We start from the raw sequence: 18,438 nt of genomic DNA on the forward strand, positions 1-18,438 counted from the left end.
CTATGCTCCAAATGCAAGGGAACCCACGTTCATAAAAGAAATTTTACTAAAGTTCAAACCACACATTGCACCTCACACAATAAAAGTGGGAGATTTCAACACCCCACTCTCATCAATGGACAATCATGGAAACATAAACTAAACAGAATCACACTGAAACTAACAGAAGTTATGGACCAAATGGATTTAAAGATATCTATAGAGTATTTCATCAAAAAAAAAAAAATAGAATATGCCTTCTCCTCAGCACTTCATAGTACCTTCTCCAAAACTGACCATATAATCGGTCACAAAACAGGCCTCAACAGATACAAGATGATTGAAATAATCCCATGCATCCTATCAGATCACCATGGACTAAGGCTGGTCTTCAATAGCAACAAAAACAACAGAAAGCCCACATATACATGGAAACTGAACAACACCCTAGTCAATGATAATTTGGTCAAGGAAGAAAAGAAGAGAGAGAGAGAGAGAGACTTTTTAGAATATAATGAAAATAAAGGCACAACATATCCAAACTTATGGGACACAATGAAAGCAGTGCTAAAAGGAAAACTGAGCTCTGAGTGCTGTCAAAAAGAAATAGCAGAGAGCATACACTACCAGCTTAACAGCACACCTGAAAGTTCTAGAACAAAAAGAAGCAAATACAACCAAGAGGAGTAGATGGCAGGAAATAATCAAACTCAGGGCTGAAATCAACTAAGTAGAAATGAAAAGAACTATAAAAAGAATCAACAAAACCAAAAGCTGGTTCTTGGAGAAAACCAACAAGATAGATAAACCCTTAGCCAGACTAACCAGAGGGCACAGAGACGGTATCCAAATTAACAAAATAAAAAATGAAAAGGATATATAACAACAGAAACTGAGGAAATTCAAATAATCATCAGATCCTACTACAAAAGCCTATATTCAACAAAACTGGAAAATCTGGATGAAATGGACAATTTTCTAGACAAATACTAAATACCTAAGTTAAATCAGGATCAGATAAACCATCTAAACAGTACAATAACCTTAAAGAAATAGAAGCAGAGTCTCCCAACCAAAAGCAGCACAGGACCAGATGGGTTTAGTGCAGAATTCTATCATACCTTCAGAGAAGACCTAATACCAATACTCTTCAAACTATTCCACAAAATAGAAACAGAAGGAACACTACCCAAGTCATTCTATTAAGTCACAGTTACACTGCATATTCTCCCTTGGAGATGGAATGGTTTCCATCTAATCAGGAACCTGTCACAATGTCCTTTCATAGAGGACTTCATAAGAGATTTTTTTCTACATCTATCATAGTTAATATTCCAAATAGATTTTTAAAACTGGCTGAGTTTGTATTACTTTTAGCTTCAGAAGACATCATGTGTATTTAAGAGGCATTTAACTACTATAAATTATTTTAATGACTTAAAAAATGTCAATACTGAGTTGTATTATGTTAAAATAAATTTTATTAGTTTAATAAAAAAAACAAAAGGTAATGAGCTGTAAAAAAGAAAAAAGAAAACATTACAAATATAAAAGGCACTTAAAAGGTTAGAATCCTTTCATGATACTTTCAAGTTGGATTCAGAAATGACTGCACCTTAATTTGATAGTGACTGTATACGTATGACAAGCCAGTGGCTGTCATCATTCTCAGTGCAAGTCCAGAGCTATTCCTTTAAGATCAAGTACAATATCCCTGCTTGGAACTTATATTCACCATAATATTGCAATTTTGAGCCAATTAAATAAGAAAAAGGAATAAATGACATGTAAACAAGAAAGACAAAACTGTTTGAATATATTTCTGTTCTGAATGAAAGAAAGATTGGTAGAGTTATCTGGAAAGCAGCATCAAAACTCCTCATAAAACTATAACTACACCAACTAAATACTCCAACAAACTGATTATGGCCATACACTTAAGGAATGCTTAAAGAGATATCTGTAATATATATTCAATGTAACAGTACCAACAATAAAGTATGTAAACAATCTAAGTGTTCTTTTGTGTAAAGAAACTTTCATAGGGGCTGGGGAGATAATAAATTGACTCTGTCTACAAGTGGAAAGCTAGGATAAAACCCAAGCCTCTTAGCTGTAGTAGCACATTCATGCACACAGAGACGCATGCAAACACACAATACATATACATACAAATATTTTTGAGTCTGTGCATAAAAGTCTACCCCCTTTTGTTTTTTAAAGGAAAGTCTGTCTGTCATCCAAGACAGCAGTGATGAAACTAGAAGACATTTTTTTATGTGAAAATAAGTCAGACACACAAAAACTAAAAACAATGAATTATCTTACTTAAATATGAAGTATAGTTGGGCATGGCAGTGTATGCATTTAATCCCAGCACTTGGGAGGCAAAGGACCTCTGTGAGTTCAAAGCCAAGCTAGTTTACACAGTGAGTTCCAGAGCTAAACAGCGAGAGCCTGTCTTTAACAAGTTAATGTTTATGAGTTACTGTTAAAGGTTACAAACTTTTAATTATAAAATGAGCAACTTAAAAGTACAATTAGTGAATACAGTTAATAGTGTGAATTACCTGAAATTTCTGATAGTAAAAAGTGCTTTATAATACCAAAACCAAATTACTGTATCACATTTTAATTAGCCTAATAATTGTTTCATGGTATATTCTATAGAAGCTTGTACATTTTAAAACCAGAACATCACTATGTGCAAATATTAAAAACATCTCAAAATAAACTTATAAAACCATCAAGAAAGCCATTTCTGCTAGTATATAAAATCTTAAGACATACAAACAATCCCCAATATTCTATACATGAAGTTTTCCAAATGTGAATCACTTTATTGAGTGTTGATGACTAATGTAAATAATTACTTTCCAACATTTCTTACTTTCACAAAGTCCTCCACTGTTGTACTGTGGGTACTCATCAAAGAACTGAGCAAAATACAATTTTCCACACTGTCTGTCAACAGAATTTCTCTCACATAGTTATAAAAAGCCTTAGAAACAGCAAAGACTGTCCATGTTTGTAACTTTGTGAAGCTTCAAAGTGAGTCTGTGTGAGCTGGGTTTTGAGCATTCTGATCACTTCCTCCATTCTTTAATTCTCATGAGGCAACTTTGCAACATGATTTCTTTTATGTCTGTGAAGTAGTGTTGTGATCATAAAAAGAGAAAGAGCTGTAGGAGTATGCTCTGGTGGGGTATGAGGGAAAGGGGTGCCAGGGAGGACCATGCAGAAGCATCCCTTCCCCCTGAGGGACCAGACACACACCAGTATAGTATAGAATAGACTTTATTCAGGGCATGAGGAGGGGAGTTAAGACGGTAGCAGAGGCAGAGAGAGGCAGAGAGAAGGAGTGAGTAGAGATGTAGAGGCCAGCTATGGCCACGTGGAGAGAGGGGGGAAGGGGATGGGAGGGGGAACAAGGGGAAGAGAGCAAGAGAGAGAGGAGGGGCCAAGCAGCTCCTTTTATACTGGGCCAAGCCTACCTGGTTGCTGCCAGGTAACTGTGGGGAGGAGCATATCTGGTTGCTGGCAGGCACTGTGGGGGTGTAGTTTAGACAGAATACCAACAACTAGGATATAAATAATCACTTTACAAATGGCTTACACTGATAAGCTTTCTTGCCATTGTGAATTTGGATGCACCGTTAAAGCAATAGAACTTCCTAAAGCAGATTCTTCATTCCCTCCAACAAAAGAATTTATCTCAAGACTTTTCATGTGTTCTGTACGATGAGAACGACGGAAGGCTATTCCATCGCTTTTACAAGTGTAGGCTTTCTCTCCACTGTGAATCCTTACATGTTTACTTAGATGAGAGTAAACAGCAAATGTTTTCCCACACTCCTTACAGTCATAGGGCTTCTCTCCAGTGTGAGTCCGCATATGAATATGAAGGTAGGAGGAACAAGTAAAAGCTTTCCCACACTCATTACACTCAAAGGGCTTCTCTCCAGTGTGAATTCTCAAATGTGCAATAAGATAGGAGGAAGAAGCAAAGGCCTTTCCACACTGGTCACATTCATATGGCTTCTCTCCTGTGTGACTTCTTTTATGTTCAAGGAGGCCTGAGGATGTAGTGAACGCTTTCCCACATTCTTTACAACTGTAGGGCTTCTCCCCAGTGTGAGTTCGTATATGTTTTGTAAGGCCAGAGCGCACAGTGAATGCTTTCCCACACTCCTCACACTTATGGGGTTTCTCTCCTGTGTGAATTCTTACATGCTTACTTAGATGTGAAGAAACAGTGAAGGCTTTTCCACATTCCTTACATACATAAGGTTTCTCTCCCGTGTGAGTCCGTATGTGATTATGAAGGTAGGAGGAACACGCAAATGCTTTTCCACACATATTGCACTCAAAGGGATTTTCTCCAGTGTGTGTTCGTAAATGTTTAGTAAGGCTTGTGCGCTCAGTGAAGGCTCTGCCACACTCCTTACATACATAGGGCTTCTCTCCAGTGTGAGTCCGCATGTGAATGCGAAGATAAGAAGAACATGTGAATGCCTTCCCACATACTTGACACTCGAAGGGCTTCTCTCCAGTGTGTGTTCTCAAATGTGTAATAAGGGTTGAGGAAGACGCAAAGGCTTTGCCACAGTGATCACATTCAAAGGGTCTCTCTCCCATGTGACTTTTCATATGTTTAATAAGGCCTGAGGTGGAAGTAAAGGCTTTCCCACACTCCTTACATTCGTAAGGCTTCTCTCCAGTATGTGTTGGTAAATGTTTACTAAGGCCAGAACGCCCGGTAAAGGCTTTGCCACAGTCCTTACATTTATAGGGTTTTATTCCAGTGTGAACCCGAAAGTGATCATTAAGACATGAGGAATTTCTAAAGCATTTTCCACAAACCTTACATTCAAAGGGCTTCTCTTCAGTGTGAGTTTTTAAGTGCTGAGTTAGTGGATAACACCTAGAAAAGGCTTTCCCACATTCCTTACATTGGTAAGGTTTCTCGCCAGTGTGAGTACGCATATGAATATTAAGGTTGGCAGAATATTTAAAACTCTTCCCACATTCCTTACATTCATAGGATTTTTTTTCAGTGTATGTTTGAGCACTCTCAGCATGACTCAAGGCTGGACTAAAAGTATCACCACACTGTACCGGTTCAAAGAGTTTGTCTTCACTGTGACTTCTCCCGGGCCTCTGAAGGGATGACTGACTATCAAAGACTTGCTGAAATTCACTGGATTCAATGAATTTGTTTTGTACACATGTTGTCTGGTAAGCTGTACTTGTAATCATACTGAAGTCTTTTCCATACTGGCGTAATTCAGGATCGGTGTCTGCAGAGGAAGTCTCCTTAGGACGAACAGGAAAGAGCTGTCCATACTGAACACAATCATAAATGTCCCCTGTGTTTTCAATACCTATGTGTGTCAGACTGCATGAAGGTTCTTTGATGATTTCTCCAGGTGGCTTAATGTCACAGAGCTCCTTTCCATTGTGGCTATTTGGCTGTTGATTAAAAACATAAGATGAAGATATTAAAATTACTTCAAATGTATTAGTATACTTCACTTATCTAAAGACAAGAAGATGATGAGGATGATTTTTTCCCATTTTAATTACATGCATTTCACTCAATGTGAATGAAAAAATCCTATTGCAAGAATCTTATGCCATCTGTTCTAATTCTGAAAGGCTTCCTGTGCTTCCATGAACTTGTTTTAAAAGCCCAATGTCTATAGCTATAGGTAGGACTATGTGCTAATGGGAACTCAAGTTTCAAACAATGATTAGGACATTTTTTTAGATACTACTCCTGTGGATGCAGGCTATTTTTCTCTAATACCTCTTTATCTGTAAGCATTTTGTAAAATTTATATGAAATACCCAGTCTATTTCAATGAAAACTAGGAAATATCTCTTGTGACTCTTACCAGTTGTATCTCATTTGACATTTTTAACTGGGAAATATCCCGCTGAAACATTGTCTCTCTGGTGTTAAGTTGTATAGCCCATTCTGAAGTTAAATAACAACAAAAAACATGTCAGTGCTTCCACATTGAAATAGAAACATTAATAATATATTTTATTTTAATTTGTTTTCATATTAAACAGGTTAAAAATAAAGATGTTAAATGTTAGCAACTTGGCTATGTCTAAGATTTTACAGACTGGGGACACAGGTCCATGTCAGAATAAAATAGTCCCTGGGGGTTGGAGAGATGGCTCAGAGGTTAAGAACACTTACTGGTCTTGTAAATACATACATACATACATACATACATACATACATACATACATACATAACATCACGCAGATTCAGTCCCCACCACTCACATCAGACCACTCACAACCCCTTTGACTTCAGTTCCTCTTCTGGCCACCACATGCACCTGCATACACATGGCACACATGGACTCTCACAAGCCCACACATATACACATAAAAATTAAAACAACAATAATAAATATTTTTAAAAGAGGCCTTGGATCCAGCAGTCAATAATAATAATGATAATAACGTAAACATAAAATTGTAAAGAGAATAGGCAGCCAAAATTTAGCAATAGTTTACTCTCAAATTTAAGTGCCCTGGTAAACAGAGACAATATTATTAGGGAGAATAAGGAAGATTTGAACAATTGAGATTGTAAAAAAAAAAAAAAAAATCTAAGTAGATAGAAAGTAATAGTTTAGAGATATGAATATCTCATAAAGCATTCATTCATGTCCTATGGTCTCAGCCTTCTGACTCAAGTTTTCTCTTCTTGGTAATATACCTTAGTGGCAGAGCACTTGCTTATCTTGCCTTTGTGCCAGCCACGGGGGCGGGGGGTGGGGGGAGTTCTATTATATCCCAAATAGAACTCCCAAGCATTTACCTTGGTGAACTCTTCTCTTGACTACTCTCAACTCTTCAGCCTCCAAGCAAAAGCTGTATCTAGATTTGATGAGCTGACATTCTACACATGAGGAAAGATGCATTAGTGAAAGCAGATCATGCAAGAATGGGTATGTATACCTTCCATGACTTAGAAACTTCCCTTCCAATGACAATACAATGGAATACTGCTAAAGACCCCAATATGTAAACAGATCTTATATGTGTTGGTAGGTACTGACTTAATACCTTTAAAGCCTAAAGTGATAGTAACAAAGACAAGACAAAATACTAATTTGGGGCCAGTTGGATGGCTCACCAGGGAAACCGCTTGCCACTAAGCCTGACCCCTGTTTCTATGCCTGGGACATGGTGGAAGGAATGAACTGACTCCCACAAATTGTCTCCTGACTTTTAGGTATACACTATAACAAACATAAAATTCATGCAAACAAAACACTTTTAAGTACTAATCAAACATAATCAAATATAAAAGAAAGTAAAAGTGAGACAGATTTCCACTCTATGGCCTTGGTTGGCCTAAAACTCTGTAGACTAGACTGGCCTTAACTCAGATATGCCTGTCTGTACTTCCTGGAGTACTAAGATAAAAGGCATGTGCTACCACATCCACAAGATCTTTGTTATCATGAGTTAAATAATGCAGTGCATCCAAATCTTCTGGAAGCACCGTCAATCAGAGACAAGTAGGACACAGATAATGCTTCTGACTCAGTTTGTCAAAGACAGTCTGATAATTTCCTTGTAATGGAGCACAATAGCAATACTCGATTTTTAGGGCTGTATCTTAAGACACAACAGGGCAGATGAAAACATAATAAGAGAGAGTATGAGGCCTTTCTCTTTCTCTTTCTCTTCCTCTTTCTCTTTCTCTTTGTCCCCTCCTCTCCCCTCCCTTCCTCTCTTCTTCTTGTCTGTTTTTTGCTTGTTTTATTTTTAAAAAGAGTCTCTATATATTCAAATGCATAGAGATCCTCCTGCCTCTGTCTTCCCAGTACTGGGATTAAAGGCATCAACCACCATACCCAGATCTCTGTTATTTTCAACTGTCCTTAGAGCTGCCATCACCAATCCTAAAACAAAGAAAATTCATAGGTGTGAATTCCAGGCTCAGCAGGTAAAGGTGCTTGCTGCCAAGCCTTACACCCTAAGTTTCATCCCTAGAACTCGAATGGTGGAATGAGAGATGACTCCCAAAAGTTGTCCCCTGAACTCCACTTGTGAACTATAACACACAGAAACACACATACACACACACAGCATAAAATAATAAAATGTAATTAGAAAAATAAACATACATTTGGTTTTCATAAGAGTCTACAGGGAATGAGAAGAATCTCACCTAATGTGGCCAGATTCTGGTAGTTCTCCAGCATCACCTCTCTGTAAAGGTTCCGTTGTTTTGTGTCCAATAAAATCCATTCCTCCTGGGTGAAGTCTACAGCCACATCCTCAAAGGTCACTGACTCCTACAATCACACACACTGGGATTTGAGCCAACTAACATCTCCCTCCAAGGTCACAGGAGACTGAGGATAGGAATTCAATGCCTACACGGAGTTGGGAGTTCTCTAGCAGCCTACGGCAGAGTTCAGTGAATAGTCATAGGTACACTTTATATCTATTAATTCTCACTTTCTGATTTTACTTTTAATGACAGAGTTGGCCAGGTTGGCTGACACTAAAGTCTCTATCCCCCTCCCACCCTTTTCCTACTCAGTGCTGGGATTAAAGGCATGCACCATCATGTCCGGACTTCATCCCTGTCTTTTGACACATCTCACTATTTCACCCACTACCTGACCACATGGGCTTTCTCATTTATTTCCTTCTATTTAAATACACTAAACACACTGCACACACTTGATAAATGGTGAGAGGTGGAGAAAGTCTTCCAGAAAGGAGAACATTCATCCCTTTTATCAACTGTCAAAGCACAGCAAGATCAGAAATATATAATGAATGTCCTGAGGGTGAAATCTATTACAAATTACTGAAATTTTGAAATGATGTTCACAATAATCATAAACCAATATAAAACTTTAATTTTCTCATTGATACAATAAAATATATGACAAGAAGCAACTCCAGGGAGAAAGGATTTATTCTGGCTTACAGAGAGTCATGAAGAAATACAGCTAATCACTCAGTCCTTGAATGAGGTTTTACTTCCTTCCAGAAGCTCTAGAGAAGAAAGTCTGCCTGCATGGAACCATGTCAGCCGTATGGATGTAACGAAAGGATATACTTTAGTCACACCTGGTAACTACTTGTCCAGCAGTCAGACACCCTCTTTTCCATCTCTGTCTTTTCATTATGAAAGTAGCTTGGGTTCCTAGAAAATAAACCTAGTAAGTAAAAGAAAAAGAAACTGGAGTTAGCTATAATTCTCACATTTACATACATGGATGTCACTCTATCCTTGGTCAAAATTCCCATATAGTCCAACACAGGAAATCAAGCTAGCCCCCCCCCCTCTCTCTCTCCTTCCCTCCCTCCCTGTCTTTCCCTACCCTCCCCCTCATTTACATGTATACAGGACTAACACACAGTGCCAGAGCAATCAAATTCAGAAAAAAGAATGGTGAGCCACACTGCCTATGAAGACCAGAATATGGGTCACATTTACAGGTAAAGAATAGTAAGCCTAGAAACATGGCCTATTACCTGCCCATGGTGGAATAACTCATGAATGAAATCAAGTAGCACCTATGACCAAAGAACACATATCAGCAAGCTGGTTTATAAAACAGACAACTTCAGCAACTCTTGCCAATTTCAGCATCTGTATTAGTTATTTTTCTCATTGCTATGATAAAAAAAATACTTAACAAGGAGTAACTTTGGGGGCTAGAGAGATGGCTCAGTTGTTAAGAGCACTTGTTGCTCTTGTAGAGGACCTGTATTTGGCTCCTAGCACCTACACAGTAGTTTACAACCATCCAGAACTCAAGTTCCAGATCTAATGCCCTTTTATGATCTCCACAGGCACCAAGCACAAATGTGGTCCATAGGCATACATGCAGGCAAAACACATATAGAAAATAATAAAATGAATAAATCTTTTAAAAGATAAAACAGAAACAACTTAAGAGAGAGCTTATTACAGCCTATAGTTCAGAGGATATAATCCTTGAAATGTACTGCAATACTCTCTTCCAAAATTTGAAGAACACGTCTAGACAGTTTATACACACAGTGATCTTCAACTCTCTCTATAGGGGAAGGCATGGCAGCAGGGGTGGAGAGGATGGCTGACTGCACTGCATCAGCAGTCAGGAAACAGAATGAACCAGGAAGTAAGACTGGCCTATAAAAAACCCTCAAGGCCCACCTAACACTGAGCCACTTCCTCCAGCAAAGCTCCACCTCCTGAAAGTTCTACACCCTTTCCAAACAGTACAATAGGCTGGGAACTAAGGGTGCCAGTAAGTCATTGGGGTAATTTCATATTCAAATGACAGAAGCACCCCTGAACTGGAAGCATGGCTATTCAAGCCAAGAGCACCAACACTTCTGTCTGTACAAGGAATCCACAATGCATAAGCAAGACTTACCATAGGACAAGCTGATAGCTTCCATCCTGTGAAGATGATGGTGAAATGCACTGGAACACTCTCTTCCAGAACTTGAAGGACACGTCCTGGCAGTTTATACACGTAAGTGGCCACTGGTGATCTTTCCTCTCTCTACATACAGTGTTACTTGCATTCTTGAAGACACAGATCACTCATCATCAAATATTATCTATTAATCAACAAGCATCATAATTAGTTCTTTCTCTTTCTGACAGGTAAAAGCCACTAAAAAATGATAACACATGAGCTGGAGAAATGCCTGACTAGCTAAGAGCACTTGCTGCTCTTCCGGGAGATTTGGGTTAAGTTTTCAGCACCCATGCTGGGCTGAAACTCCACCTCCTATCACTCCAGCTCCAAGCAATCTGCTAAACTATGTTCATAGCAGCTTTATCTATAATAGCCAGAAACTGGAAATACTCTAGATATCCCTCAACTGAAAAAAGGATAAAGAAAATGTGGTACATCTATACAATTGAATACTATTCAGTTATTAAAAATAAAGGCACCATGACTTTGCAGGCAAATTGATAGATCTTAAGAATATCATCCTGAGTGAGGTAACCCAGTCCCAAAAGGACATGCATGGCATGTACTCACTTATAAACGGGAATTAGCCATAAAGTGCAGAACACCCATGTTACACTCAACAGATCCAAAGAAGCTAAACAAGAAAGGAGGCCCAAACAAGGATGCTTGAGGAATAAAACAGTCATAGGGGGCAGATGGTGGGAGGGAACTGGATGGGAGAAGGAATGGGAGGGAAATGGAGGGGCTTTCAGGATCAAGTGTGGAGAGAGACAAGGAAGACGGCCAGAGGGCCATGAGAATGAATAGAAAACTGCAGCTGGTGGGAACTGGGGATGGCTCACATCTTGAGGACTTGCCAGAGACCTGAGATAGGAGAGGTTTCCAAGGATCCTTGTAGGTGACCTTAGCTGAGACTCACAGCAGTGGGGATATGGAGCCTGAAGAGGCTACCTCCTGTAGGCAGGCAGGAATCATAGTGGAGCAATAGGGACACCAACCTACCCACAAAACTTTCAATACAAAATGTATCCTGACGGGGGGCCGCAGACATCCGGCACCCTCCCAGCCGGAGGACAGTGACCTGCCCTGAAGGGAGCGCCATCTTGGCTCCGGGACTCCGCCGAACTTAGTCTGTACAGGTAAGACTGAGGACCACAGAGGCAGACAGCTTCTGGGACAGGCGGGAGCCACAGAGCCGCTGAGGCAGCACCCTTTTAGGGCCACAGACATCCGGCACCCTCCTAGCTGGAAGACAGTGGTCTGCCCTGCACAGGAGCCCTCTGCCTCAGGAGCAGGGAGCACATCTTGGATCCAGGACTCCACTGAACTTAAGAACTTAGTCTGCACAGCTGAGAGTGTGCACCACAGAAGCCTACAGCTTCTGTGACCTGCCAAAGCAACACAGCATCTGGGAAAGGTCCTGTTTTCCGCCTTCTTCTTCGGCCAGGAGGAGGTCCAAACGCCAGATATCTGTACACCTTCCCTTTAAGAGGAAAGCTTGTCAGCAGGGAGTGCTCTAACCACTGAAACTCAGAGGAGAGAGCCTGTCTCCCAGGTCTGCTGACAGAGGATACTCAGAATCACCAGAAGAACAACCTCTGAACAGAGACAACTATAACAACTCCAGAGATTACCAGATGGCGAGAGGTAAAGGTAAGAATCTTACTAACAGAAACCAAGACCACTCACCATCATCAGGACCCAGCACTCCCACTTCGCCCAGTCCAGGGCACCCCAACACACCTAAAAAACTAGACCTGGATTTAAAAGCATATCTCATGATGATGATAGAGGACATCAAGAAGGACTTTAAAGAACTACAGGAGAACATGGCTAAAGAGTTACAAGTCCTTAAAGAAAAACAGGAAAACACAACCAAACTGGTAGAAGTCCTTAAAGAGAAACAGGAAAACACATCCAATCAGATGATGGAAATGAACAAAACCATACTAGACCTAAAAAGGGAAGTAGACACAATAAAGAAAACCCAAAATGAGGCAACACTGGAGATAGAAACCCTAGGAAAGAAATCTGGAACCATAGATGCAAGCATCAGCAACAGAATACAAGAGATGGAAGAGAGAATCTCAGGTGCAGAAGATTCCATACAGAACATCAGCACAACAATCAAGGAAAATGGAAAATGCAAAAAGATCCTAACTCAAAACATCCAGGAAATACAGGACACAATGAGAAGACCAAACCTACGGATAATAGGAGTGGATGAGAATGAAGATTTTCAACTCAAAGGACCAGCAAACATCTTCAACAAAATTATAGAAGAAAACTTCCCAAATCTAAAGAAAGAGATGCCCATGAACATACAAGAAGCCTACAGAACTCCAAATAGGCTGGACCAGAAAAGAAATACCTCCCGACACATAATAATCAGAACAACAAATGCACTAAATAAAGATAGAATACTAAAAGCAGTAAGAGAAAAAGGCCAAGTAACATATAAAGGCAAGCCTATCAGAATTACACGAGATTTTTCACCAGAGACTATGAAAGCCAGAAGATCCTGGACAGATGTTATACAGACACTAAAAGAACACAAATTCCAGCCCAGGCTACTATACCCAGCCAAACTCTCAATTAACATAGATGGAGAAACCAAAGTATTCCACGACAAAACCAAATTCACACATTATCTCTCCACGAATCCAGCCCTTCAAAGGATAATAACAGAAAAAAACCAATACAAGGACAGGAACCACGCCCTAGAAACAACAAGAAGGTAATCCCTCAACAAACCGAAAAGAAGACAGCCACAAGAACAGAATGCCAACTTTAACAACAAAAATAACAGGAAACAACAATTACTTTTCCTTAATATCTCTTAATATCAATGGACTCAACTCCCCGATAAAAAGACATAGACTAACAAACTGGCTACACAAACAAGACCCAACATTTTGCTGCTTACAAGAAACTCATCTCAGAGATAAAGATAGACACTACCTCAGAATGAAAGGCTGGAAAACAATTTTCCAAGCAAATGGTCTGAAGAAACAAGCTGGAGTAGCCATTCTAATATCAGATAAGATTGACTTCCAACCCAAAGTCATCAAAAAAAGACAGGGAGGGGCACTTCATACTCATCAAAGGTAAAATCCTCCAAGAGGAACTATCAATCCTGAATATCTATGCTCCAAATACAAAGGCAGCCTCATTCATTAAAGAAACTTTAGTAAATCTCAAAGCACACATTGCACCTCATACAATAACAGTGGGAGACTTCAACACACCACTTTCACCAATGGACAGATCATGGAAACAGAAACTAAACAGGGACACAGTGAAACTAACAGAAGTTATGGATCAAATGGATCTGGCAGATATCTACAGAACATTTTACCCTAAAACAAAAGGATACACCTTCTTCTCAGCACCTCATGGTACCTTCTCCAAAATTGACCACATAATTGGGCACAAAACAGGACTCAACAGATACAAAAACATTGAAATTGTCCCATGCATCCTATCAGATCACCATGGACTAAGGCTGATCATCAATAACAAAATAAATAATAGAAAGCCAACATTCACATGGAAACTGAACAACACTCTTCTCAATGATACCTTGGTCAAGGAAGGAATAAAGAAAGAAATCAAGGACTTTTTAGAGTTCAATGAAAATGAAGCCACAACATACCCAAACTTATGGGACGCAATGAAAGCATTTCTAAGAGGAAAACTCATAGCTCTGAGTGCCTCCAAAAAGAAACTAGAAAGAGCACACATTAGCAGCTTGACAACACACCTAAAAGCACTAGAACAAAAGGAAGCAAATTCACCCAAGAGGAGTAGACGGCAGGAAATAATCAAACTCAGGGGCGAAATCAATCAAGTGGAAACAAGAAGAACTATTCAAAGAATCAACCAATCAAGGAGCTGGTTCTTTGAGAAAATCAACAAGATAGATAAACCCTTAGCCAGACTAACTAGAGGGCACAGGGAAAGTATTCTAATTAACAAAATCAGAAATGAAAAAGGAGACATAACAACAGATCCTGAAGACATCCAAAACACCATCAGATCCTTCTACCAAAGGCTATACTCAACAAAACTGGAGAACCTGGATGAAATGGAGAAGTTCCTAGACAGATACCAGGTACCAAAGTTGAACCAAGATCAGGTTAATGATCTAAACAACCCTATATCCCCCAAAGAAATAGAAGCAGTCATTAATAGTCTCCCAACCAAAAAAAGCCCAGGACCAGATGGGTTTAGTGCAGAGTTCTATCAGACCTTCAAAGAAGATCTAATCCCAGTTCTTCACAAACTATTCCACAAAATAGAAACAGAAGGTACTCTACCCAACTCATTCTATGAAGCCACAATTACTCTGATACCTAAACCACAAAAAGACCCAACAAAGATAGAAAACTTCAGACCAATATCCCTGATGAATATTAATGCAAAAATACTCAATAAAGTTCTTGCTAACCGAATCCAAGAACACATCAAAACAATCATCCATCCTGACCAAGTAGGTTTCATCCCAGGGATGCAGGGATGGTTCAATATATGGAAATCCATCAACGTAATCCAGTATATAAACAAACTCAAAGACAAAAACCACATGGTCATCTCCTTAGATGCAGAAAAAGCATTTGACAAGATCCAACACCCATTCATGATAAAAGTCTTGGAAAGATCAGGAACTCAAGGCCCATACCTAAACATGATAAAAGCAATATACAGCAAACCAGTAGCCAACATCAAAGTAAATGGTGAGAAGCTTGAAGCAATCCCTCTAAAATCAGGGACTAGACAAGGCTGTCCACTTTCTCCATACCTATTCAACATAGTACTTGAAGTCCTAGCCAGAGCAATTCGACAACGAAAGGAGATCAAAGGGATACAAATTGGAAAAGATGAAGTCAAAATATCACTTTTTGCAGATGATATGATAGTATATATAAGTGACCCTAAAAATTCCACCAGAGAACTCCTAAACCTGATAAACAGCTTCGGTGAAGTAGCTGGATATAAAATTAACTCAAACAAATCAATGGCCTTTCTCTACACAAAGAATAAACAGGCTGAGAAAGAAATTAGGGAAACAACACCCTTCTCAATAGTCACAAATAATATAAAATATCTAGGCGTGACTCTAACTAAGGAAGTGAATGATCTGTATAATAAAAACTTCAAGTCTCTGAAGAAAGAAATTCTAGAAGATCTCAGAAGATGGAAAGATCTTCCATGCTCATGGATTGGCAGGATCAACATTTTAAAAATGGCTATATTGTCAAAAGCAATCTACAGATTCAATGCAATCCCCATCAAAATTCCAACTCAATTCTTCAACGAATTAGAAAGTGCAATCTGCAAATTCATCTGGAATAACAAAAAACCTAGGATAGCAAAAACTCTTCTCAAGGATAAAAGAACCTCTGGTGGAATCACCATGCCAGACCTAAAGCTTTACTACAGAGCAATTGTGATAAAAACTGCATGGTACTGGTATAGTGACAGACAAATAGACCAATGGAATAGAATTGAAGACCCAGAAATGAACCCACACACCTACGGTCACTTGATCTTCGACGAGGGAGCTAAAAACATCCAGTGGAAGAAAGACAGCATTTTCAACAAATGGTGCTGGCACAACTGGTTGTTATCATGTAGAAGAATGCGAATCGATCCATTCCTATCTCCTTGTACTAAGGTCAAGTCTAAGTGGATCAAGGAACTTCACATAAAACAAGAGACACTGAAACTTATAGAGGAGAAAGTGGGGAAAAGCCTTGAAGATATGGGCACAGGGGAAAAATTCTTGAATAGAACAGCAATGGCTTGTGCTGTAAGATCGAGAATTGACAAGTGGGACCTCATGAAACTGCAAAGCTTCTGCAAGGCAAAAGACACCATCAATAAGACAAAAAAAACCACCAACAGATTGGGAAAGGATCTTTACCTATCCTAAATCAGATAAGGGTCTAATATCCAATATATATAAGGAACTCAAGAAGGTGGACTCCAGAAAGTCAAATAACCCCATTAAAAAATGGGGCTCAGAATTGAACAAAGAATTCTCACCTGAAGAATACCAAATGGCAGAGAAGCACCTGAAAAAATGTTCAACATCCTTAATCATCAGGGAAATGCAAATCAAAACAACCCTGAGATTCCACCTCACACCAGTCAGAATGGCTAAGATCAAAAATTCAGGTGACAGCAGATGCTGGCGGGGATGTGGAGAAAGAGGAACACTCCTCCATTGTTGGTGGGATTGCAAGCTTGTACAACCACTCTGGAAATCAGTCTGGCGGTTCCTCAGAAAATTGGACATAGTACTACCGGAGGATCCAGCAATACCTCTTCTGGGCATATATCCAGAAGATGTCCCAACTGGTAAGAAGGACACATGCTCCACTATGTTCATAGCAGCCCTATTTATAATAGCCAGAAGCTGGAAAGAACCCAGATGTCCCTCAACAGAGGAATGGATACAGAAATTATGGTACATTTACACAATGGAGTACTACTCAGCTATTAAAAAGAATGAATTTATGAAATTCCTAGCCAAATGGATGGACCTGGAGGGCATCATCTTGAGTGAGGTAACACAATCACAAAGGAACTCACACAATATGTATTCACTGATAAGTGGATATTAGCCCAAAACTTAGGATACCCAAGATAAAAGATACAATTTGCTAAACGCATGAAACTCAAGAAGAATGAAGACCAAAATGTGGACAATGTGCCCCTTCTTAGAATTGGGAACAAAACACCCAGGGAAGGAGTTACAGAGACAAAGTTCGGAGCTGTGATGAAAGGATGGACCATCTAGAGACTGCCGTATCCAGGGATCCATCCCATAATCAGCTTCTAAATGCTGACACCATTGCATACACTAGCAAGATTTTGCTGAAAGGACCCAAAGATAGCTGTCTCTTGTGAGACTATGCAGGGGCCTAGCAAACACAGGAGTGGATGCTCACAGTCAGCTATTGGATGGATCACAGGGCTCCCAATGGAGAAGCTAGAGAAAGTACCCAAGGAGCTAAAGGGATCTGCAACCCTATAGTTGGAACAACATGATGAACTAACCAGTACCCCGGAGCTCTTGTCTCTAGCTGCATATGTATCGAAAGATGGCCTAGTCGGCCATCACTGGAAAGAGAGGCCCACTGGACTTGCAAACTTTATATGCCCCAATATAGGGGAATGCCAGGGCCAAAAGAATGGGAATGGGAGGGTAGGGAAGTGGGGGGCGGTATGGGGGACTTTTGGGATAGCATTGGAAATGTAATTGAGGAAAATATGTAATAAAAAAAAAACAGTGAAAAAAAAAAAAAGAAAGAAATACAAGAATTTTGAGAAGACAATGTGTCTATTTTCATACCCTGTCCATTATGATCTCATTTAACCTAAAAACTAATGAATATTTTCCTGTACATATAATCCCATAAAATAAAAAGTATGTAATGTATTATAAAGAAAAGAAATACTATCCTATGCTTAAAAAAAAAAAAATGTATCCTGACTACAAAAAATGCAGGGGTGGGAAATAGAGCAGAGACTGAGGGAATGTTCAACCAAAAGCTGCCCAACTAGAGACACATCCCATAGACAAACACTAATCCCTGACACTATTAGTGATACTATATTATGCTTGCAGCCAGGAGCCTAGCATGGCTGTCCTCTGAGAGACTCCACTCAGCAGTTGACTCACACAGATGCAGAGATCCACAGCCAAACATTGAATGGACCCTGGGGATACTTATGGAAGAGTAGAAAGGGTTGAGGGCCCCCAAGGGAATAGGAACTCCACAGGAAAACTAACAGAGTCAACTAACCTGGACCCTTAGGGGCTCTCAGAGACTATACCACCAACCAAAAAGCATACAGGGGTTGGAACTAGCCTCCCTTCCACAAAAAAAAAAAAAAAAAAAAAGGCCCACACTTATGTAGCACATGTGCAGCTAGGTCTTCACATGCATCCCAAACAACTAAAGTGGGGCTATCCCTA

The 18,438-nt window shown here is 39.7% G+C and overlaps 1 protein-coding gene across 2 annotated transcripts in view; it reads right to left on the reverse strand.

Moving 5' to 3' along the window:
- Positions 1-1,504: 1,504 nt before the first annotated feature.
- Positions 1,505-18,438, reverse strand: part of LOC110302590 (uncharacterized) — a 36,132-nt gene continuing 19,198 nt past the window's right edge. The window contains exons 2-8 of one of the 2 annotated variants that reach the window (XM_085844438.1): positions 10,401-10,590; positions 9,511-9,552; positions 9,103-9,191; positions 8,186-8,312; positions 6,824-6,904; positions 5,877-5,959; positions 1,505-5,451 (exon numbers count right to left, since the gene is read on the reverse strand). In XM_085844438.1, the coding sequence (XP_085700564.1) occupies positions 3,592-5,451; positions 5,877-5,959; positions 6,824-6,904; positions 8,186-8,312; positions 9,103-9,144 (2,193 nt within the window). In that variant the 5' untranslated portion in view covers positions 9,145-9,191; positions 9,511-9,552; positions 10,401-10,590 and the 3' untranslated portion in view covers positions 1,505-3,591. The remainder of the gene's footprint in view (positions 5,452-5,876; positions 5,960-6,823; positions 6,905-8,185; positions 8,313-9,102; positions 9,192-9,510; positions 9,553-10,400; positions 10,591-18,438) is intronic. The other variant, XM_029482115.2, reaches the window with a different exon arrangement.

Source organism: Mus caroli, unplaced genomic scaffold (assembly GCF_978045245.1).
Source record: "Mus caroli unplaced genomic scaffold, Mus_caroli_1 scaffold_11, whole genome shotgun sequence".
NCBI classification, from domain to species: Eukaryota; Metazoa; Chordata; class Mammalia; order Rodentia; family Muridae; genus Mus; species Mus caroli.